We start from the raw sequence: 24,937 nt of genomic DNA, 5'->3' as shown, positions 1-24,937 counted from the left end.
TTCAAGGCAAAAGGACTTCATTGCAGTAAAATAATAAATAAATCCAGTTACAAGTTAAATATTTTCGTAATTTTTCTTGAAAACAAAATTCATTTGTGTTGTGGCTTAAGATCACGACGCATTTTACCCCCTAAAAATAATGTAGAGGTTGAAACCCTGAACATCTTTTATTTCAATTAGAATTATTGGATATTAAGAACCACAGGATATTATATTTAATGAAGTTTGAATTCGTTTATCCGAACATAACTGATCCGATTATTAAAACAAAGTATAGAATTAAACTGTACTGCTGAGATTTTACAGTTAGTTAAAAACACTGTTTGATTTTGCTGTCTGTAAATTAGTTGTTTCGATGTCGAATGTAGAGCATTAGCCTAACCGACATTCAACCGGGTCACGCATATTTGAAGATTAGATGTAGATAGAACGTTTATTTATCTTAGGTTCATTTACTGCAGAAATGTCTGACAAATCAAGGTTGCAACACTTCAAAAATAAAGGAAAAGATCAAGATGTAAGTATATGGTGTAAATATCAATTTAACATTTGTGTATATAAAAATGTAGACATAATATATTCTTTGTTTCATTGTAGCGACGTACTGTAACATTGTATTAAGAGGCCTAACTAGGCTAAATTAAGATAAAATTACAAAATAGAGCCATATAGGAATTTTACGTATTATATAATGTAATTACAAGACTTAATTGCATATCGGCATAGAGTGGTTGCCTAAATATGCTAAGAAAAGTAATATTGCCAATGAACTTTTAAATGGAGGTTCAAATTTCAACTTTCAAAGAAGACATTTTGGGGGGAACGGCGTTAGTCATCGTCTCGTCTAGTATCGTAACCAGTGAACATTGAGATACATTGAACAATTCTGGGTGATTCGTTATTAGTTGATGAAGGTAAACCGACAGTCAAAGGGTAGTACGTTTTGTTTGTCAACTGTCGGTGAATATGATTATGGAGATTTTTATTAAAGAATTCATCGTTTATATAATTTTATTACTGAAATATAATGGCGATTTTTCGGTATTTGATTTATTTTTAGTCAAAATTAGTGCATCATTTTATCAAGAAACGTTAAAAAGAATTTGAATGCAATGCTTTTGAAATGCTACAGTAGTTTCTTTTTATTATTATTATTATTTTATACCTGAGCATACTGAATAATACTGCTGAAAATGAGTGAAATTTGTATATGTTAGGAGTTATACAGATATTTCCCAACCACTTCTACTTTATTAAATACATGAATGGATCTAATAAACAATAACATATACAAGAAGAATATGCATGTTAATTCTTAAGTTACTGTGTTCTTTCCCCACAGGGGCTCAACAGTATGTATCAATGCTTATCGTGCAAAAAAATTAGGCTTTGGTACTTGGTTGCTCTATACTATGAACTGTATCAGTGTATTGAATTGCTATACTGGTAATATATTATGCTCATTTCTGTTATTGAGGTTGTCATTATATCACAGTCATGATTTTACCTGGTAATGAGATTGTCATCTTGTCATAGGGGTAAACAAGAATGGAATGAGTGTAACTATGTGTATGCAATTTATATATATCTAGTATACACATGTTACTGTTGAAACTGCTGTGGAAATTCTTAAAATATCATTCACATATTATTGTTTAATAGTCAAATTATTAATTGCAATGTGTTATCAATATATGGAAAAGTTGTTGATAGAGGTGTTAGTGAGGTATTGAGTAATGGTCTTTGATTATTGTTCCTACCAGCACTTTACCAACTTGTGAATCAATGAACCAACAGAATGGTCCAGTATGTAACACCTGGATATGTGCAATTACCTTGTGTTTAAACAAATCACAAGGCATTTCCATGATATAAAATAAGCTGAACACAGTTATGGTCAGACTTTAGCTTTTCACAGCTTTTCTTTCTTCCTGCATTCTGCAGTTGGTACCTTTCAGTCACAACATTATTCTTTCCTTTCATTTGTTTGAATCTTGGTACTTGGATGTACCTGACTGAGTTTAAGGCCTTTTTGTTGGAGTATTTTGTCTCTATATATATTTTTCTCTTTCTTTTGTTTGTGGACCAAGCTGGCCTTGACTTCTCTCCTTTTCAGTAGCTTGACTGGGTATCAAACAGAAGGAAAGTTCAGGTTTTTTGACTTGTTATTGGTACAGTTGAATATGCAACAACTCTTTCATCATATTTGTAGGTTTGGAACAACAAAGGTACATCTTAAATAGTCATGAGTATAAGTATAGACAGTAGGCAAATGTACAGAATTAATTAACTTTCCTTATCATTGTGTTTTTTTTTATTTTCAGTATTTCAAACTACTCTGTCTACCAGGTTATGCTAACTCCAGTTTTATTTGGAGATGAGCTTTTCAAATGCTGTTGGCTTGTTTGTCATAAAAAATAAATTGTATTCTGTTTCCAATTTATGTTCAATTTTGTATTTCATTCTCACTCATCATGTAAATTTTGTAAATTTTCTTCACATGTCTAGTATATCAGTATTTGTACAGGTTCTTTTCAAATTTTATGTCAGAATTAGGGTGTGTTTTTGTTGAATTTGACTGTTTATTGAAACACTGAAGGAACTTTTCTTTGCAATGGATCATTGTAGGACATGTACTGCTAATAATTTATTAACTTTACTAGTAGAATACCATTCTTGTATGTACTTGAGTACAAATTGCATATTTCAAAATTAAATTAAAAATAAACTTAAAATTTAGCAATGATAAAAATATTTTTAATTATTATTTTCTTATCTTATAGTATATTTATTGTAATTCACAAATAAAAATGTATTAAGATTAATTTTCTTAAATAATAGGGTTTTCTTGCCATTTTATCTATTGAGGATGATGTTTCTCTTCCACATGTCTGTGTGGATTTGTTTACTTGCATATGTATTTATTTTCTTTTTTTCTGTGTCTTTTGATTCTTCCTGTTCCTTACTACAGGACTCTCAGGCAAAGGATTTGTTGCTTTTTTTTTTTTTCAGACATGTGAGATAGTGCTGACATGTTTCTGGATCAGATCTATTCTCACTTTAAATTACCCTTTTTTCCTTGACTCCAGGATTTCTTCCTCATGGCTTATGGGCATTCTCCTTTTCCATTCTTGGACTCCAAATCTGTGAAGTCCTTGTTAGGTAACTAACTTCCTCTCTCCAGTAATACTTTTTAGTACTCAATCTGCCCATCTGTCTGAAGCCCTACCCCATGATCTTGATTGTTTTTCTAGAAATCTGTGGTTGGTTCATTTCAGTGCTTTTATCTGTTTTGTCCCTGCTTGCTTGGTTGTTGGGACCTTCTGAGATATGATGTTTCCTCTTTACCATTTGTGTTCTCCATTCTTACCTCTATGACCTTCATCTGGCTTCTTTTCTTTTCCCTGAAATCATTGGGAGTGTTTTTAATGCCTTGGATACCTGGGCCCAAATTGTCCAACACCACTTTTTCTTTTCCTCCCATTGTTAATCTTTTTTCTCTTAATCTCTGTTTGATGGTCAAGAAGGAGGTATTTCTTCCTCTTTGTTAGTTTTTCTATCCCTAACTATGAATGATCAAAGTCGTTGTTTTGATGCCTTTCTCTGTATTCTTATGGTACCAGCTTTTCAGCTCTTCCCTTCAGCATTGCTTCAGCTCATTGTTTTCAACAGAATTGTGAGAATGTTTGCTTACCACATCCACAGCTTTGGATTTTGTTTCCTTATCTCTTTTTAGGAGACCTACTTCTCAGCCATATCACTTTTCTTCCAAGATGTGACTCATCTAGGTTAGTTGGTTGGTTGGTAAATTATCTTGTGTTGTTCCTCACTCCAGTCCTTGACTCAGTTGAGCTTACTCTTCTCCCATTTGACTGTCATGTGGAGTATTTTATCCTGTGTTTGTATATTGTTCACTTTTTTCTTCAATATCATAATCTCTCTTCCACTCGAATGTCATCCTTTTGTGTTTCTATGGGGAATTTGTGCAGTCTCTTGCTGATAAAGTTTCCCTAATTACATTACTATTATACTATCTCATTCGTTTTGTCTCTAATGAAAGTGGTGCTGTTTGTCAGTGGTCCAACCACTACTTTCTACCACCAGGCTCTCCTACAATTGCGTGTCTTTCAGCTTTCTTTGGATGGTTGTTTAACCAAGTTTTGTTGGATTTTACTATCACAGACTATTAGGAGGCTTTGTTGACTACTTTTGGCCTTTTTTGATAGGGTTATATAATTTACTTTCCTGTTCTTTTCACTTTGTTGCAGTTCTTTAAAATGCATTGCCTTCCTTGTCCAGTTCCTTGAGTGGAGTACACAAATAAAGCATTTGTTACTTCTGGCATGCATTCATTAAGTAAGACAGATTTTATATATATATATATTGCATGCATGTATATCATATATTGAATTTATAAAATATTTCTCAGTTCTTGAAGTATTTGAGAATAGTGTAAAATGCCACAAATGCTTCAGTTCTGTACACTTCCACCAAGGCCTTATTTAATTCCTTAGCCATTAACTTCTTCTACCATCTCTTTTAAAACCTACTTTCTTCTTCTTTTTATTGATAACCACAGACCTGATTTTCATGCATTGGATAATTCCTTATTATGTTTTACAAATTTTCCTTGATTTTATTCTATGGCCACTTCTTTCTTCCCATGACTTGGGTAGCTCAGAAAGGAGATCATACCTTTTCTTCCCTTGATCTCAGCCTTCTGTGATCATACTTACTCTGATTGCCATTTGCATCCATTTAAAGCAGGTAGATGTTATTTGGCATGCATGTATATCTCATTTTTTTAAAGGTTCCCACAATAATTTATTCTTGCCATATAACCCCTCTTCTTACAGGGGCCTATCTTCCTCAACACTTACCAGATAGAGATGCTTACAGGCTGTTTCATATCTCATCATATCAAATCTGTCACATGATTTACTTTGATCTTGCTCTTTTGATGATTCTTGGACAAGATCCTCCATGCTGGAATTTGGACTATGCCCAGAACTTTTGTCTTCCATTATTGTCATTGTCTGACTATTTTATCTTTGCCAAAGGAGATGTCTGCTTGTTTCTGTGGCTCACATATGAAAGCTTTTCAAAGTAGTTTTGTACAAACTCATTGCTTTTTCTACAGTAAAAGACCTTTGTGGTGGTTAGATCAATTAGTTTCTGGTATCTGTGGTGTATTCCCAGTTTCTAGGCACTGGGGTCGTTAACCTCGAGAGTTCTTTGCTTGTTGTGCAGTACTTTCAGAGAATATGTGCAGCACAGTGCAGTAGGAAGTATGGTAGGGACGTCTATGTTAGTGTAGCTCAGGTCATCTCTGTTATATAACATGCCAATTTCCTGATGGTGTGATCAACCAAATGGGACAAAGTTTTCTCACAGGAAGAGACTTAGTTTTCATTTTTATGTGCTTGGTAAGTCAATTATACAACAAAACATACACCCAATCTTATGATCTCGTTTTATTTCCATTGCTATGCTACACATCATTTCTAACTGACATGTTGTGTGAAAATGCTTGATTTTTTTCTTTTTCACCATCCCTGCAACACATGGGCTAATTTTGTTTTCCACTTTTCATTTTTCCACATTTGAGAATTGTGACATTTGTTGTCTAGGTCTTCTGTAATTTATTCACTACTCCATTTTGAAATGTACAGAATTTACTGTGAATTATTCATTATAATATAGATAATGATTACTTAAGCAAAGCATAATTTTTAGTTTTCAACCATATTTCTTTATTACTAAATACTAGTAAATCAGACCCATTTACAATGGTTGTCACTGCCCTAGAAATAGTTACTGTGTGCAGAAAGGTATCTATTGGAAATACATTTTCATTTAAGGAAAATGTTACTTTCTACACAGCACTGAGAAGTCTTGGATGTAAATAATGAATTGTCTTTTTTTTGTCTGTCTCAAAGATCAGCATTAAGTGTGCTAAACAACTATTACATATAGACTATTATCCATTTCTTGATTTTCAAACTTTTTTTTTTGTGCTTAGTTTTGAATGTGCCTTAGGTGCAACTCTTTATTTCAGGTCAAGGGATTTTATCATTTCCTTATAAAGCAAAGTTTTGAAAACATCTGAAAAACAAAACCAGAATTATTCTTTTAATGTTACAGTAAATAGTGGTCTGACCATTAGTTTATGGTTTCTTGAGAATGTTTCTAGATTGTTCTGTTGTAACATTAACCTATGGCAACCAGTGAAGGTTGAAGAACAAACCACAGAATGGGAATGTTTTATATTTTCTTCAGATGTTCTTTTCAGTTCTGAAAGTATGTGTGTTAATTAAATTTATTTAAATGTTACAGATTTTTTTTAATGAGAAGACATCAAATGAACTTAATGCAATTTAAGTAAAAGCAAAATATAACAAAGCTTTATTTTTTTAATATTATTTTTATTCCATTGAAACAAGACACATAAATGAGTTGGTTAACTAGCTATTTAATTATTTCTAGTTGCAATCATGATGTTTTAAATTTAAAATATTTTTATTATGTGATTTGCCCAATGTAATTGGAGTATTAATATATATTTTTAAAACAAATTGTGCCAAGACCAAGGTTGTGTCAACATTAGCAATTTTTCAAGTGGGTATTGTTTTAAAAATTTGCCAGACGTTTTGTGTATAAAATATTTTTTTGCAAAATTTGCAAGTGGCTTTTGCAAGTAGAAGCATTGCAAAATTGTCTTGTCTTACAGTTACCAGACAATAGATTATTGAAATCAAGATTAATAATGAAATTAATATTAAATTTTAATGGTAGAAAGGTATCTAATTAAACAAAAAAGAGAATTTAAAACTCCTAATGGTATATCTACATTAATATACTATTTATAAAGATAAGGATGAATTGTTTTATCTCTTGGGTACCCTGGCTGTTAACACTATTTTTGGTCGTAAACTCGTTATATTGCATGGTTTGTCCAGTTTAGGAGGTTTACTTTATCCTTAATTTTATGATTAAACTCCCAATTTAAAATAAACTGCAGTAAAAGTACACTAATTACACATTAATAATAAAACTAAATATAGTACCCTTCTCACTACAGGTGGCTCAGAGTATGCATGTTATGAATACTCTGACTTGTGTTCAAAATATAGCTAATAAATCAAACATTTAATAATGTTTTTAGTTCTTAATTGTGCAAGGAAATATTAAAAAACCAAATGTTCAACGTTTCCTGTTTTGAGAGTTGACAATTGCTCTCTAGGTCTGTCCTTTTCTCTAATTTATTTACTTAACACTCAAAAAGTACATAGTTATTACATAGGCAAAGTATGGTTCTTATAGCCTTCAATAATTTTTGTTTACACAGTCATAAATTAGAAATTCAGACCCACTTGTCTGCCTGTCACTTCTTTTTTGTAAATTTCCAGTAGATTTTTTCTGAAAATTACATTATTTTTAACCATAGAAAGCTAAAATTTTAATCTATCAAATGATGTATTATATCGCATTGTTTTCTGCACAGAGAACTGTAAATTTTGTTGCGAGTTCAAAAGTTTATTCTCACAGGAAACAAATTGAAAAACTTAGCTTTATTTTAAATAGCTCTTATTGTATAGTTAGTAAGCCAGAAAAGTTGTGGTAGCTGTAGGACATTTTGGTTTTATGTTATTACTACATGTTCTTAGGCACATTATGTAATCAAATGAAAAATTTAATGATCATAGGCTTAATTATAGTTTCAGTTTATTTGCTGGAATAATTGTAAATGGTTATCAGAAATATTTGTTTCACTTATTTTCATAACATTTGATATAATCAAAGTTCATATCAATTTTTGTAATGTACAGAAATTCAAATTTTAACTAATTAATTAAGTCTCCTAGATCTGGGTAATACTTGTGTCCTTTTTTTATTTTTTGATGACCTTGTTGCCATAAGTTGTTTTGTATTCCTTTATTTTTGTATAGTATTAAGTACAATGCATATATCTTCACTTCAGAAATTCTATGTTTCTGACCTAAGGATATGTATGTTTTGCATCAGAATTTTTTTAAAATATAATATGCTGCCCCTTTCAACCATGGAAGTGTTTATATTATAATGTTTTTGATAATTCATCTGTTTACTTTTGAGTTCATCTCAACTTTTGCTCTGAAAAAAGTTGGCCATTATAAGCTGCACCACATGTGAAAGCAAAAGTTAATAGACTATATGAATGTGGTGTACCATGATTTTACAGTAAGGTTTCTTTTTTAATAAGTAAACTTCATGCTTACCCTGATTTGTTTCAATACTGTATCAAATACACATACTACTCAAAATAAAACAAATGTAAAAACAAGTTATAAATTAACCATTAAAATAGTAATAACAGAAAATTAAAAAAAAACTTGTAGTTATTCATCTTGCTTGAACTGATTCATAATGTATTAATTCATTTGAGATGTTATCTCTACAGTTTATAAACAGTCAGTGTCATGTTGTGGGACTGATACAAATCACAGAATTAAACTATATTTTCCTTTGTGTTGAGTTTTAATTAGTCACTCATCTTACTATAATGGGTGTAACCTGCATGTAAGTATGTGTATGTAACCAAAACTCCTGCACCATCTGTTGAATGGCACTGCAAACAAAAACTTGGCTTGGATATTCAAGATTCAAACAATTAGAAAAATAATTTCAGTATGTGTAATAATCATTTCTTTATCACAAAACAGTTTAAAAAAAAGTACTTTTGTCAAAACAAGAACATGAATTTTCACTAGAACTTGTGGGAGGGTTCAACTGTATCTTTTTTTGGCATAATTTTTTAATGTAGTACTGAGAAACTGGAGGTCTTAAACTATTATTTTTTTTCAGTAATTCAACAAGTGATCTTTAAGTACATTAGAAGTTTGATGCATAACATGAGGGCAGCATATATAAAACTAAGTATAAAGTAAAAACTGGAGAGTTTCAATTTAAACCATAACTGGTTGTTCTTATAATTTTGACACCCATAGTTATTTTTATAGTGTTATTGTATTAAGTGTTAGAATGCAAGTGTAATTCTAAATTAAATCTTAACGAGAAGTACATACAATTAAGCAAGGACATTCACACATTCTATATTTACAGGTATTTTTAAATGGATACATTACATGTAAAGATATTTATATTTAACAAATTTGGTTTTTCCAGGCTACTGAGTATATGTGTAGTTTTGGTTATATGCATAGTGGTTGAATATAATAAAAAAAATATTTGTAGGAGTAGGATTTTTTTTTTAAATAAACACATTGAGTTAAAGATAACTTGCTTAAAAATATGTTACTGTGCTTTTTATTCATTGGTTCAGAATAATTACTTTTTGGCTCTAGAGTGAAGCACCAAGAAATAAAATGCAAAACACTGATGAGGTCAGTAATCATTGTCATGTAGGAATTTTTAAGTAGTAATCGAATAATTTTTAGATAGATAAAGAGTAAGATTTTTGCAGTAGTTGTAGATAACAATATGGGTCAATAAATGTATTTTTGAACTGATTTGCTAATTACTTGTCTATTACACTGGTATAAAATAAAAAATGTTCTCACAGCCATTAATGAGGTTCAGTGATATATATACACACACACACACACACACACACACACACACACGTTTGTATGTATGTATGTTGTATGTTACATGGATATTTGTTAACAGTGTGTAATGAAAAATGGTTTATTTTCAACTCATTGGTACTAGTAGACAGAGGAATACAAAATGTTGATGTGAATGTTTGTTTTCTCATTTAACCAAGACCCATTGGTGGCTGTAGTGTGTTAAAGGAACCCTGTGTGAACTCCCACCCTCCCATATTCCATTTTATTTTTTATGAGTTTAATATATTTTAAATTCTTCATTTTTACCTGATAATAATTATTCATTGTTTAGGAAATGAGAAGAAGAAGAAATGAAGTAACTGTGGAGTTACGAAAAAGTAAGAGAGATGAATCGCTACTGAAAAGAAGAAATGTTCCAGTAACAGATTCAACAGATGAAGATGAGACAGAATGGAATGTGAATAATTCAAATCTTCAAATGATTGTACAGAATGCAAGTAGCACAGAACCTGGAGTTCAGTTGACTGCTGTCCAAACTGCTAGGTAATGTTTAGCCTGTTTTGATTGACTTTTTCTCTTTTGACAAGCAATAGCATAATAATCTAACCCCTCTTACAAGTATGTTACTTAGAATCAATTTCTTTACTATTTTAACTATCAGTTTTAATTATTAAGGTTTATTTGCATGTATCTTAGTGTTGAATTAGTGTAAAATTTAACCTAGACTGTAATTTTTGTCAAATTTTCAAAAATTGCATGTCATGATATTTTGATTATTGGCCAAAAAAGATAATGCTTATCTAAAACCTAAAAGTGCCTGTGCAGTTCAGTATATAGATGGTTGATTTTCTGTGTTTTTGTTCTAGATTTAAAAAGGCATTAGCCTAATGGCTGATTCGTCTTAACTTAGATTAACCACAAAATATTAATGTTACATTTAGCTTTTCATCTTACTGACTATATGTATATTAGTTTTAATGTGGCTTTAGTGACTACATTTATGTCATGAATGCTACACATAAGCAGTTATTGAACTTGTTAGAGAGAGGAATACTATTAGAAATGGCATCAATTTTGGTGGCATCATTTCCAATAGTATTCCTCTCTCTAACAAGTTCAATATCTGCTTATTATGTTTTAAATATGACACTGATCTAGGTATTAGCCCAGTGTCATATTTAAAACACGATATTCAGAATAAATTTTAGAATGTAAAATTCTCTTGTGATCTGTACATGTTTAGGTCAGTAAGCCTAATCTATTCTAATCCATCCATCAATAATTACTTAGTAATGGCATAATTTAAGTAACAATATAATTGAGAGTATTGGGAGAGACTGATGACTTGAAAATGCAAAGTCTAAATGTATTGTTGCTAGTATATTGCAGTAATATCACAAATATATAGTAATTTAAATGACATTGACTGCTGTAACTATAGCTGCTGCCTACATTCATTTTCTTTTTATAAAAATGTAGGCAGCAGCTATGTGACACTAATTATAATGTGATCTAAATGGCTATATAATGAATTGTGTGATGTTGTGGTCTGAAAATGTTAATTTTTATAAAGTGTTTTGACCTTCTTGCAATTTGGAATATCTGTAATGTTTATAGAAATCATTATAATTTCCCAAGTAACTGTTTCTGTACCATATTTTAGGCCAGTAAGATGCAGCACAAGTTATTCAATTATATTATTCACAGTATAATAAATATGTCAGTTATAACCCATTGGAGCTGGTACTATAAAGAGGCTATTTAACCCTTAAGTGGCTGCTACCTACAACATTCCTGCTGTTTAAGGGTTAATTGTGCAAGTTGATAATACAAATAAAATAGCAATCAAGACATAATAATTAGGATATTTAATGTCTCATTTAGTGGAGTGCTTCCAGTATGTTAAATAAACTAATCAGACCATTTCTTTCTGTAAATTAAGGTATTAATGCAGATTATAATGAGATAACCAATTGAAGGTAAAGAAGACAAACTATCTAGTGATATTCTTTTATTTACTTTCATCACCACTGGTGAATAGTAGTATTTTCTACTCACCAGTTTGGGATATCAGTCACAATGGCTTAGTGGCAAGTACATAATTTAACATAGAATATGTGCTATGATTTTGCCCCAAGTAAAATATTCATACGTTTCTCCAATAGAAAACTCTTGTCAAGTGATAGAAATCCTCCAATAGATGATTTAATAAACTCTGGAATACTACCAATCTTCATACATTGTTTGCAACAAGAAGACAAGTAAGTATATTATGCTGTGTACAGTTCTTTACATATCGCATGGCAGTGGGCAGTAGTAAGTTCTATATTTCATTTCAAAATAGCAAAAACTGTTGTCTGTTTTAAAGTTTTCTGTTACTTATTCTTCTAAAACTTAAGTTTTATTGATAATGTTTATTATGACATATAAATAGATAATACATTTACTTACTTATTTGCAAGTCACTTTTACTTGTTCAGCTGTGTAGTATACAGAACTTAGAATTTATTATGTTATCAAGAATAGCAAAATGTACAAAACTTATTTTCATTTTTCTACTGTTTTATCAATAATGCTGCAATTGGAAATTGCCAGTTGTTGGTTATTATAGCACCCAATATGCTTTATTCAGATGAAGTACAGTAGAGTTGATGAAGTCATTGTAAAGTATTGTTGATAGTTTAACCTTAAAAACTGTAATGACTACAGAGAGTATACTTTAAATCTTCATTAATTTTGGAAAAGTTGAAGTCGCCAATAAATGTGCTATAAAAAAAATCTCAATTGCTTTTCCATTTTTATTTCAATGAATGAAAAATAAAAATGACAACTGACCTTGTTTTTATATATGTAAAAACAGCTGGTATGGGTTGAGAATTTTTTATTTATGTAGAGGAGTGAACAACATTCCAGCCTTCTTGAGTCATCATCAGGTTGAAATGTTTGCTCCTCTATGTAAAAAAAAAATTTTCTCCACCCATACCAGCTATTTTTACACACATTTTTCTCTACAAGTTTTTTTTTTTTTTATCGTCACAGATGACCTTGTTTTTGTTACATAGTTGATATACAATGTAATGTAATTGTTGTGAAAGACAAACAGTTTGTTAAGGTTCATTGCTTAAGTGTATCATTCATTTCAGCTGTATGTTCAAAGGCTTTTGATATCATTCTATGCATTTTGAACTAAACCACTTTCTAAAACAAACTTAAGTATTCCAACCAAAGGTTAAATAAAATGATGTTTGAATGTTGTATTTGTGAAAAGGGAGATCTTGAAATCAGTAACTAAAAGACTGTTTTAAAATTGACTTTAATAAAACAAAAATTATTCTAAATGTGTATTTTATTCTGTACATAATGATCAACTTTTCAACCTTAAACAAGGAAATGACAACTTCAAGGGCATTATGATAAAGAAGACTTGCATCATGCTGGTTGAATTATTCAAAATTTATCACCTCGCTCAACACGCATACTTTCTTAGCGTGTTTCAAATCTCATCACAGTTGTTTAAAATCAAGAAGTGTTAGCTTTTACTGTTAATAAGGATGTATACACTCCTTGTTACAAGTGCAACAAGCAGTTATTTATGACAGTTGCACAACTTCATGATTCTTCTTTTCCAATCACTTAAAATCTCAAAAATCCCAAAATATCTAGTTTTTTTTATTCAGAAGCAATCCAACCAGTCAGCAGTCACATTTGTTAAGCCATGGCTAGCCTATTCATAAATAATGTGACTGTTGAATGATGAAATGAAATGTTCCATAACTGTCCAAATAGGTTACTTGTTTGGTAATCATCTTCAACTTAGTGAGACTTTTGTCAGTGACAAAGGCAACTCAAACAGTTGACAAAACCCATCTGTTGGAAAGTAATGGAACATTCTAAATCTGCAATTGCATTGTTGTCTTGTGCTCTTTGACAGAGTCAAAGAATAACTTAATATTCTAACAATGAGACACAAGGCATATTATCCTGAGAATTTCACAAGGAAAGTCTGCATAGATTTCTAGCAGGCACACAGTGTGATAGCATGTTTAAGCTCTGCACATTGGGTACTGCTATTGACTGTTAACTAACATACAGTCTGTAAAGAAATAAGTTTGCTTTGTGATGTGCACAGCACTTTTTTATAACCTTTTTTTTCATGATATGAACATATGTAAATAAATGAGAAATTGACATTTGTTTTAACTGGTATTTTATTCTACAGTGAATAGTTTTGTGTTGAAAGCTAAAGGAAAAAGTACAGAGTTGTGGCTGTAAGCAAGCTAAAAAGGGATTTGAGTGTTAATTTTAATTTATTAGCACTTGGTTTTCTGTGATTAGAAATTTGACAAATTCTACCATTGTCTGATCATGGAATAATTGGTTCCATTGTGATTGTTGAACTGATTATTGGTAAAAGGCTTTTTTTTTTCTATAATGGTCAGTAAACCTGAGCTAGTTCTCTATTTTTCAAATATTTATAAATTACAGTAACTGGCATAAGTTACACAGAAAAATTATTGACATAAAAAGATTTAGTTTCTAATATATCAGGTCATCCCTTAAGTAATGTCTGATCTTTAGGTTCAGAAAAAGAGAAAGAAAGGATTTCAAAAATGTTTAATGTTATTTAATCAATAATGTATGTTCCATTATTATTAATTACTTCCTGCCAATGATTCACAAGCTTCTGAATATTGCCACTTCTATAAAATTCTGGGGGTTTGGAGGAAAATAATGTGGAGAGGATAGTTTTGACATCTTCATGTGTTCCAAGCTCTTATCCATTTTTCATCTCTTGTCACTAACCTGTCCAAAAAAAGGTGAGTTGGCAGAGAAGTGCAAATGTCCACTCTTGTTCTAGGGTTGGCTTCTGTTAAATCATGGGGGACACATTTTCCAAGGTTTGTCACCTTTCCAAGCTGTTGCAGATGATGGTGGACTGTTGAATTGGTTGAATTAAGCTTCTGTGCTAGTTCTTCAACTGTTACAGCACAACCTTCATCAAGTGCAGGCAGCAGCAAGTCATCATTAAACTCAACAGGCGACCTGACCATGGCGCATCACTTAAACTGTAGTCACCTGAACTGAACTTTTGAAACCACCTTCAACATTTTCTTTCAATGAGAGACTCCACACCATAAACGCTTGGAATGTTTTGTGTAGTTTGTGCTGCACTGTTGTCTTTTTTTAAACTCAAAATATTATATGCATAATGTACTCCTCAGACACATCCATCTTCATAAGGGTTTATTTGATTAATGATCTGAAAAAGTGGAGTTTGGTTAGTTTCTTTTATTTGTGTGGACATTTTTATACATGTCCAAATACATATTTTAGTTATTAAAGCCTTTTACAAAGACAGAAATGATGATGCACTTTCTGTATTAAATTTTTGGGATGACCTGATACAATAGAATTAAATTTTAACTGTATTCAGTTTGGAAATCATCTTTTAAATGTTGAGTATACAGTTACATATCAAATTTCAGAATTTAAGAAAAATAATAATTATTTTTGTCTTTAAAAATCTCTAACTATGTCAAATATTGTATAATTAATAATTGTCAATTCATAAAATTTTATTTAGTATGATTGATTTGCAAAAGAAACTTTCATTTCTGCACACATCTGAGGAGTCTTTCTTGTAAGTGATGTATATATAGATTTAGTAAAAGGTTATGCTCATCACAAAGTTTAGGTGTATATCTGTTAAGTAACTGAGGTTTTGTTCCTAGAGATATTTTTCTTTTTTCTTCGGTTTTCATTCCGTTTGTGTTCCTTTTATGATCTTAAAACATGTATGAACAATTACTAATGGAATATTTTAAAATAGCAACAGGATAAGTTTAATTATCTTTAGTTAGAGCAGATAGTAAACTATTTAGGCCAATTTTATGATTTCATGAGAAAGTATAAATGTTTCTGCAGATGACTATAGAACCTGGTGGAAAGTTTAAAAGACTTGTGAAGAAACCACCCAATATCCTTGGATCTTTCTTTTATAATGTTGTTATACATCCTTTTCATTCCTGGAGATATTTTCATATTATATTTTTATTTGAAAACTGCAGAAATTATTTTCTAATTAAATTAAGTATAAGAGAATATATTTGACAAAAGTTTGACTTAAATCATTATTTATTTGTATTTTTGTTGAGTTTATCATAATTAATTTATGTTAATGAAAGAACTTATGAATGTTTAGAAAAGAAACTGTATATAAATACATTACTCTTGACAAATAATATTGTTAATTAGCCTAAAATGTCGAGTCCTAAATGTTTGCACAATATTTACATGGTTTGTACGTTTTTCAGTTTATAGCTGTTAGTGGTGACTATTGCAGTCAGCAAAACAACATGTTAAAAGAAATATGTTAATGAATATAATTCAAGTTAAAATTGAATGGATATATATAAAAAAAAAAAAATTCTGATCAATGTTTAAAAATGTTTAATTTTGGGATGATGGGAAATATTTTTTAATGTTTTTTTCAGTGCTGCAAAATATTGGAAATTTGTAACTATGTAAAAAACAACAGTGCAGCCAAGACAGATAACACTATGTAACAAAATTTTTACTTTTTCTCTTCAAACTTTGCTTTTGTGACCTGGGTAATGAAATTTTCAAATTTACCCATTTTCCAGAACATTCCAGGTAGATTCAGTACTGAGTAGCTGATAGAGAATTTTCTTGAACTTACAAGAATTTTTTAAAATGTTGTAGAATTTCACTCGTCAATATGGGCTCTGCTTCTGCCACAATATGTCCGGTCTGTGCGAGGTAATTGGAATTGCCTGTAACCCGAACGAGTGGTGTCTCTTCATTGATAGGTCATCCAGAAGTCTCAAAGCTGTGCTTCTCCATAATGGAAATAACTATCCATCTCTTCCTCTGGCTCATTTGGTAAATCTCAAAGAGGAATAAAACAGCATCAAGACCTTGCTAGAAGCCTTGAAGTATGATCAGTATGGCTGGGAAGTTATTGGAGACTTCAGAATGGCAGCATTACTGATGAATTTCCAAGGAGGCTTTACCAAGTTTACCTGTTATCTTTGCCTTTGGGACAGCAGGGACACTGCAGCTCATTACAACAGGAAGCACTGGCCACAATGGACCGAGTTCTCTGTGGGAAGGCACAGTGTAAAGTGTGAGCCACTAGTGGACCTCCAGAAGGTGTTGTTCCCACCATTGCATATTAAAATTGGGTCTTATGAAACAATTTGTCACAGCTCTTGATAACGAGCCTGCAGTCTTCGAGACTTCTTCCCTAAGCTGTCTGATGCAAAGGTCAAAGCTGCTGTTTTGTTGGACCACAAATAAAGAAGATCCTGGAGTGCACAGAATTCCCCCAAGAAGCTCAGTAGGAAGGAAAGAAACTTGGCAGCTATGTCGCAGTGATTTGGGGCTTCTTGAGCAGTCACAAGGCCGAAAATTATGTGGAGCTGGTTGAGGCTCTGGTGAAGAACTACAGCAAAATGGGCTGCAGGATGCCCCTGAAAGTCTATATCCTTGGCACTTTTCTTGATAAATTCAAGGAGAACATGGGAGCATACTCAGAGGGGCAAAGTGAGTGCTTCTACCAAGATATCTTGGACTTCGAATGGCGCTAACAAGGAGCATATAACGAAAACATGATGGAAGACTATATTTGAGGACTGAAAAACTGCTTTTCATTACAGTCGCAAATCTTGAAAAACTACTCGCTTCTAAGTATCATGTCAAATAATCCATATTTTGGAAAATGTTCCAGGTGACCCCCTCAGAATGCCTTGAAAAAATTCACATGTGGTCATCTACCCATATAATGAAAAATTGCCAAAGGTTAGATCAATATCTCTAATAGTTTCTGATTTACAGCCCTGTAAAATTTAGTTAATTTGTTTATAATTTTGGCAAATTCATTTTTGGGCAACTTTAGCTGCTTAAAGCTGCAAGAGTAATGGTGGTATTGTGCTGAAATATGCTACACTGACTGAATTAATCTCACAGAATTCAAAAATGGTTTCACACCAAGTTTATCTCTCTTAGGATTTTCATAGTGAGGCTGTAAAATCACCTGAAAACCCAAAATTGTAAAAAAACATGGCTTTATTTAATAAGCCATAGCTCTAAGACTTAATATGATACAAAGCTGAATTTTGTTTTCAAAGTTCCTATAACATATCAGTTGATACATCAGCAATTGTTGTGATTAAAAGTCTATTGGATCTCCTGTAAACAAATTTAGTTGCATGCAACTTTTTATGATTTAGCTAAAAATAGCCCTACTTCAGGCCACAATTTCACAATGTCACCTGTTATTCAGCCTTTTCAGATTTTTACCATATATTCTTACATCTCTTAAATATTAGAACTCAAAAGTAGGTTGTACACCATCTTGATTTCTTTTGTAGATCATACTTAAAGTATCCTCCAACCATACGTTGTCTACTTGAAAAAAAAAACAAACTTAAATTCAGGTGTGTTACTGTGTGCAAATATAACCGTACAATTTTGAAATAATTTATGAATCCCATTGAAATATTCTAATCAGCCTTTACCATATATTCTTAGATCTCTGAACATTATCTTCAAAAAATTCAAGGTTGTGTAAAATAATAAATTATCAAATTTTAAGTGTCTCTGATATGTACCATTGGGCAAAGGACCACATTCAGGGCATTCAGTTCTTTTTTTGTCAACCAAGAATCAGTCCTGCAAAATTGTGTAAAGTTTGATCTACTTGAGCGCCATGAAAAATGCAAAACTGTGGCAGGCTTTTGGTCACATCATAGCTTTATTCCCCACTCTACCAACAAATTGTGTATGAGAAGGTTATCAGATGATGATATGTACACAGTTGTAACTGTTGGTAGTAGCAGAGAAAGTGATGCTGCAGAAGCTTAAATAGGGTCTAATGATAGCAATGACAATTATCAGCCAGGGAAATATGTGGCATGCATATACAAACATGAATGGTATGTGGGAAACATAAAAGATAGATCAGATGAACACTCCAATGTGTTGGTATCATTTATGAAGAAATCAAGAAACAAACTGTTCTCATGGCCTGCAAGGTCACATGAAAGCTGGATTCCTTTCCAACATATTCTTTGTCTGATAAGTGCACCTAATTCTGTGAGATTAATTCAGTCAGTGTAGCAAATTTCAGCATTCTACCACCATTACTCTTGCAGCTTCAAGCAGCCAAAGTTGCCCAACAATGCATTCGCCAAAAATAAAAAAACATTAACTAAATTGTACAGGGCTGTGAATCAGACACTATTAGAGATATTGATCTAATCTTTGGCAGTTTTTCATTATATGGGTAGATGAGAACATGTGAATTTTTTCAAGGCATTCTGTGATGGTCACCTGCAGCCCCATGGATGATTTGACATGGAATGACTCCTAAACATTTTTGTATAACTTGAATGTGTAAATACATGTAAATCTTGATTCATATGTTGTTTTATTCAGACCTCATGTAAATGAAAATGTGCAAGTTTGCCTGTTTTGCATAGAAAATAGGTTAATTTTTAAATTTTGTTATTCGGGTCACAAATGCAAAGTTTGAAGGGAATAATGGCCATTTTATGTACTTTTACGACATAAGCAATTAAGAAATAACACATACTATCCATGAACGAAATTTGTGTTACATAGTGTTATTATTATTTTTTAAATCTTGAAGCTAATTTTATTTAGTAAGGTTCTAAGAGTTTCATGCAATTTTGTTTAAATATGGTTACTGTGAGAAGGAAGAAGTCAAGGGATGCATAATACTTTTGCTGTAACAAAAAAATGGGGATAAGTGTGAATAAGGTAATGCATATTCAGGAAATTTAGATTTTTATATCCTAAAGTTAATTGAGGGTTTATTGTTAACAGATTTTTGTACAGTAATGCATCCGTCTGGTTTATTTATTTTACCTTTTTTTTTTTTTTTTTAAGTCCTTCCTTGCAGTTTGAAGCAGCATGGGCTTTAACAAATATTGCTTCAGGTACCTCAGCTCAGACTCAAGCAGTTGTCATTGCAGGTGAGAATGAGGGGGGGAGTATTTGCATGTAGTATGCATAGTTTGTTTATTTTACAGAAGTGTTACTTTACTCAACTATTTAAAATCAGAAAAGTTTATTCTCCTAAGTAATGGTGACATTATATTTAGTATACAGAATGAGTCACTTTAGCATATTTATATTTTTTTTCTTCTGATAATTTTTACTTCAGAAAGCACCTGTTATATTACAACTGAATATAAGTGAACAAATTCTAATTTCATTTGCTGTATTTAAATTATTTTGAACTTTAACATTTAGCTTATTTCACATATGTTGAATTGAAACACATCTGTGACACTACTGTACTTGCTAAATCTTTTTAAGAGATTTATTTATTTCACTCCAAAAATTAATGTATGAATTTATAAAGAGTTTTTTTTTTCCCCTCCAAGGTTCTGTTCCCTGGTTTTTGAACCTTCTTAGATCTCCTCACCAGAATGTTTGTGAGCAAGCTGTTTGGGCTCTTGGAAACATTATAGGTAAGTTTTGTATATTTTGTTGAAACTTTGCATATGGGAAAATAAAATGAGTTTTTCTTACAGTTAGTAAAAAAAGTACTTTTTTTTTAAGTTTTAAAGAAAGTATATGGTAGTTTTACCTAATTTAGATTTTTATTAAAATGATGTACAATAACATTTAATTTAGATTTTGTTTATGAGGAAGTAGATTAATTTAGTAACAGGAAAAGGGGTTGGAGGGATATTCTTGTTTCTCCCCATTTTGTGCAAATAATTGTTTGCATTGCTTTGAAAGTGAACCAGTTGTACAGACTTCTGTTTTTCTATATGATGTAAAATTTGTAAAACCCTTAAGTTTCAGTTCCAGTGTTCTTGACAATGTATCAATAACCAAAAGCTTACATGTTGAAACTTGTTTTTAATCAGTAAGTGGTCAAACATAGCAAATCTGCAAGTTTCTGCATAAATGTCAGTTTAGACTTTCTTTACAGTATTTTTTTATTTATTGGATATTCAAATACTGTATTACTTTTTTTACTGTGGTGTTATTTATATTTCCATGTATAAAGTGCATTATTTTACTAAGATAAATCATTAAAAGTTCACAGGAGCTAGTTGGTTACATTTTCTTTAGGCACCCAGGATTTGGCAAGTTGTATGCTAGAACATTTATAATGAGGATTTTTTTGCACAGAAACTAATGTAGAAAAGCCATCTAAGCTATTGTGCTCAAAGTATGTTACTATAATTAAATACAGAGTTTGTAATTCATATTTTAATTTTGTATAAGTTGTAACTTTGGGTTTCAGAAGAAAATTAAATTCTCAATCTTCATTTATCTGTATCATGTTGCACTTCTTCACTTTGAAGAGCCCATATAAAATTTTCTATGGATCTGTGATCTGCATTTGGCACAAATTGCACACTGAAATATAAACCAAAAAGTTAAACCTATATGCCATACTCCTTCTGTCATATTCTGTCAGTTATTTGCTATTAGATTATTTTTACGTAATAGGAAAAAAACAAATTATACACTGCATGAACCACATGATCATTTGTTTTGTTTGAAGTGTAAAAGTAAATTAATTTGCTGTGAGAGTTTGATGGGTTGGATGAAAATGTTCATCCAAGAAAAAATTAAATTTGTTTCATTAACCATATCACTATAGGGATGGGTCAAAAGTCTTATCATCTCACGTTTGTTGACTCATATTCAAAATTTTGTTGAACTACAATTTTATGAATGTATGTCAGTAAGTTTGGTGTCAAATTGTAGTTTATAATTCAAATTTTAGTATAATCCATTAGTTAATTTGTAAGTAAATATGAGAAAAGAAATCCAAATATCAATTTTTGGGTGTTACATAGTATGTTAAATACAGCATTGGTTCAGATTAGATGTTTTTGATGTGTAAATACAAAGTATATGGTTTCTCACAAATTAGAAACTCAAGTTACTGGTAATGAGAAACTAGAATCTAAAATAAAAACCTCCTGTTTCTTTGATTTTCTGAGATATTACTAAATCATCTGAAAACACATACTTAAGTACACCTACTTCTCTGACATGCAAACAACTTATCAAAAGCTCAGTATGGCAGAAGAAAACCTGTGGCATGCAACAAGCAAGTTCAGATTTTGTAATTAAAAGAGATAATTGGTTTCTGTAATTCCTTATTTACTGTTCTATCTTATAAAAATAAGAAAAATGACTGAAATGGAAGAACTTGTTTATATATTTATTGTGTGTGTGTCTACATTTATGTATGTATGTATTAAAATTGAAATGTGTCTGTATTTTACAAAATACTAGACCACTAAAACTCAGGCAAAACAGGTTAATTTGTAAAGGTAAGCTGTATGATCTTGGATATGGTAACTTGAATGTATGTGCACCCTGTAATTGCAACTTTTATAATGTTAGCAGACTACTGCTGAAAGGTCAATATAATAGAAATAATAAATATGTATATAAGTTTTGTTGTGAAATTTAAGCAGTTTAGACTAACCATGTTTTTTGTGTGTTTATAAGTTTTAGTATTCTAGAATGAAAAAGCATAATTTAAATTTCTAATTTTTTAAGTGGTTATGAGGTCAGTTCAATTGACAGATCTCTTATTGAGTTATGGTGGAGAAAATAAGTTATAAAGTGTTACTGAAAACAAATGTTTGAAATATGTTTTAGGAGGTTTGAGATTATATAAATGATATTTGAGGTTTTTGTTATAAAGAATAGTTTTTAATCATAACATGAAAATCACTTTGCACTCACACAAGTAATGAAACAGACTTGACGTATTCACAACAAATCTTTATTAAAAATAATTCATTAACAAATTTGATTTTTCTTGTAATCTCTACTAAATGTCTACCAAACTTTATGAATACACAAGTACTGCATTAAAAGTTATACTACAAATACTTAACATGTGCAAATGTATATATGGCTTGTGTATGTGAGCCTGTTGCAGAAGGGTTAATATATTTATAGTATAAATAAAAAAGCTAACTAAATTATAGTAGTTTTCATACAATCTAATCAAATAAAATGTGTGTTACTGGTGTTCCAGAATTTGTATTTGAAATCTACATGAACTACCTTTTGAACACAAACAGAAAAAGAGTAGGCTTAGGAAGGCGAGAACTAAACTGTTAACTAATCTTAACTTAGTATGTTCTAAATGTAAATTTTTTTATGCATATTTTCAATTTATTATTGTGTGTGTGTATTTGTAACTAATGTGTAAAATTAAAAACATGTAGGTTAAATAAGAAAACCTAACTAAACAAAATAAATCAAACTTTATAATTAATTACCAGATATTTTTGACTCTTGTTGAAACTCCACAATTACAAAATTGAGGAAAATAAAAGGAATTGTATATTTTAGAAATATTTCATTGATTACAAGGAAAACCTCAGTTGTAATAAACAAAATAATTGTGAAACAAACAGTTCTCATGGGAAAATTAAAAGTTTAAATAAATCAATTGTAATTACAGTTTGATTGATGCAGAGCATCAATATTGTACATTTTAGAATTACTTCAATTAAAAAAAATGTTATTACTCAAGTCAAGGTGGGAACATATTTTATCAGAAATACCCCTAATTTATTTATCTGTAAAACCCTGAACTTCCACCCACAGAATATATTATTGCAAAATAAAAAGAAATATAAAACCTTACCTGAATAGTTTATTAACAACTGAGCACCCATCCGTAGCCAATGTTAAAATCATTAAAATATAATCTGAGTTAACTGAAGTTAACCTTTTCAAGTCCAGTGTACTGAATTGCCAAAAGCGAAAATATTTATTTTTAAAAAATGTTAATTATTACAGTAATAAGATTTTAAAAGAAATATATGCTCAGTTTAAAAATTGATCTAACATTTGTATTTAATGCTTTTAATGAATAAATATTCAACAACTGATTGGTATTAGTATGAATGCCAATTTATTTTTGAAGTGTAGTTAATTTGTGCCTTTGCTTCTATGAAAAGTACCCTTATTAAACAGTAATCTAATCTGTATTCTTTTGTATTTCATTATATTAATCACTTAATTTCTATTAATAGTTTAAATTTGTATCCCTCTAAAATCTGTTCCATGTAAATTAGAATGAAGTAATTTTTTTCATTAGGAATTTAGTGTATGTATGTGTTTGAAATAATAAATGCAATGTGATGCCATATATGGAATGACACCATAAATAAAAATCCATAAATTTTTCATTTGGGTATTCAGAATTCAAGCAGTTATTAAAGTAACTACAGTACGTGGAACACCATTTCTTTATCACAGAACATTATTTTTATCTTTATTGATGTTTTGTTTAAATATATTACTAACAAAATGTACTTCTTAAAAATAAAGGGTACCACTTTTAGTGTATCTAAAAACATTACAGTTTTTATTGGCACAATCTATTTCCCATGCAGTACTTCCCAGAAAAATCCCTTTTTTTGTTTTAGAAAATGTTTATTTTTTCTAAAGTTTTTGCATGAGGTGATAAAACTACAATTAACAAGTGCCAGCAAAAACAGCTGTTCACACAGCAGTATTTTTAATAGTAATAACTTACATAATTTAGACTTGGATTTTATTTTGCTGGAGGGTAGGGTACAATTAGACATTTTTTGTAAACATGAGAATTCAGTTTTTCTATCATTGATTTATCCTTCTCTAATAATGTGGATCCATACATCTTGTTAAAATCGAGTTATTTCTTACTAAAAAGATGTCTAACTGTTTGTAATTATAATGTTTTCTTTCTAGGAAATGTTCACTTGTTAGCAGATATGTGAACAGTTGAGGGATATATAACCTGAAAAGTTACTGAGGTCTTTAAACTTTTTTTTATAATAAATATTACAAATTGTTAAACATTTTATAGAAACAATGAATGATGTTACTTTTAACATATGCTATTTGTGTAAATACTGATTTTTTCGTCTGGTTTATAACATTCCATATGCCAAATCTGAAAATGCTAACTTTAAGAAAATGATTTAATTTGAACAAGTGATATGTGCTAAGGATGAGAACTCGATTGTTACTGAAGCTTTCAGGGACAGTTTTGTAGTTCTTATTATTTTGTAGCAATGGTCTGTGGATCAAAGTTGGATGTTTTACAGAAATTAAGGGTATTTTTTCAAACACATTTTTCTGTTTTTGACTTTACAAACAACAACCTCTTGGTTATTTATATTAATGTTTTTAGGTGTAACTACCATGCCTACAGTAATTTGTAGATAGTGATTAGTAGTGGGCGATTGGGACATGCATTCTAGCACTTATGTCCAGTTTTTTTATTGACTACCTTGTTAGCTGTTTAAGAAAAGTTGCTGTTGGTTGGGTCAAAA

General features: G+C 30.7%; 1 protein-coding gene across 1 annotated transcript in view; it reads left to right on the top strand.

Annotated features, from left to right (window-relative positions):
• The first annotated feature begins 107 nt into the window (after window positions 1–107).
• LOC143232470 (importin subunit alpha-3-like) overlaps window positions 108–24,937 on the top strand; it is a 49,508-nt gene continuing 24,678 nt past the window's right edge. The window contains exons 1-5 of the mRNA XM_076467973.1: window positions 108–517; window positions 9,901–10,112; window positions 11,735–11,830; window positions 19,503–19,588; window positions 20,003–20,089. Of these exons, the coding sequence (XP_076324088.1) occupies window positions 464–517; window positions 9,901–10,112; window positions 11,735–11,830; window positions 19,503–19,588; window positions 20,003–20,089 (535 nt within the window). The 5' untranslated portion in view covers window positions 108–463. The remainder of the gene's footprint in view (window positions 518–9,900; window positions 10,113–11,734; window positions 11,831–19,502; window positions 19,589–20,002; window positions 20,090–24,937) is intronic.

Source organism: Tachypleus tridentatus, chromosome 11, assembly GCF_004210375.1.
Source record: "Tachypleus tridentatus isolate NWPU-2018 chromosome 11, ASM421037v1, whole genome shotgun sequence".
Taxonomy (NCBI): domain Eukaryota; kingdom Metazoa; phylum Arthropoda; class Merostomata; order Xiphosura; family Limulidae; genus Tachypleus; species Tachypleus tridentatus.
This window is presented reverse-complemented; position numbering and strand designations above follow the sequence as displayed.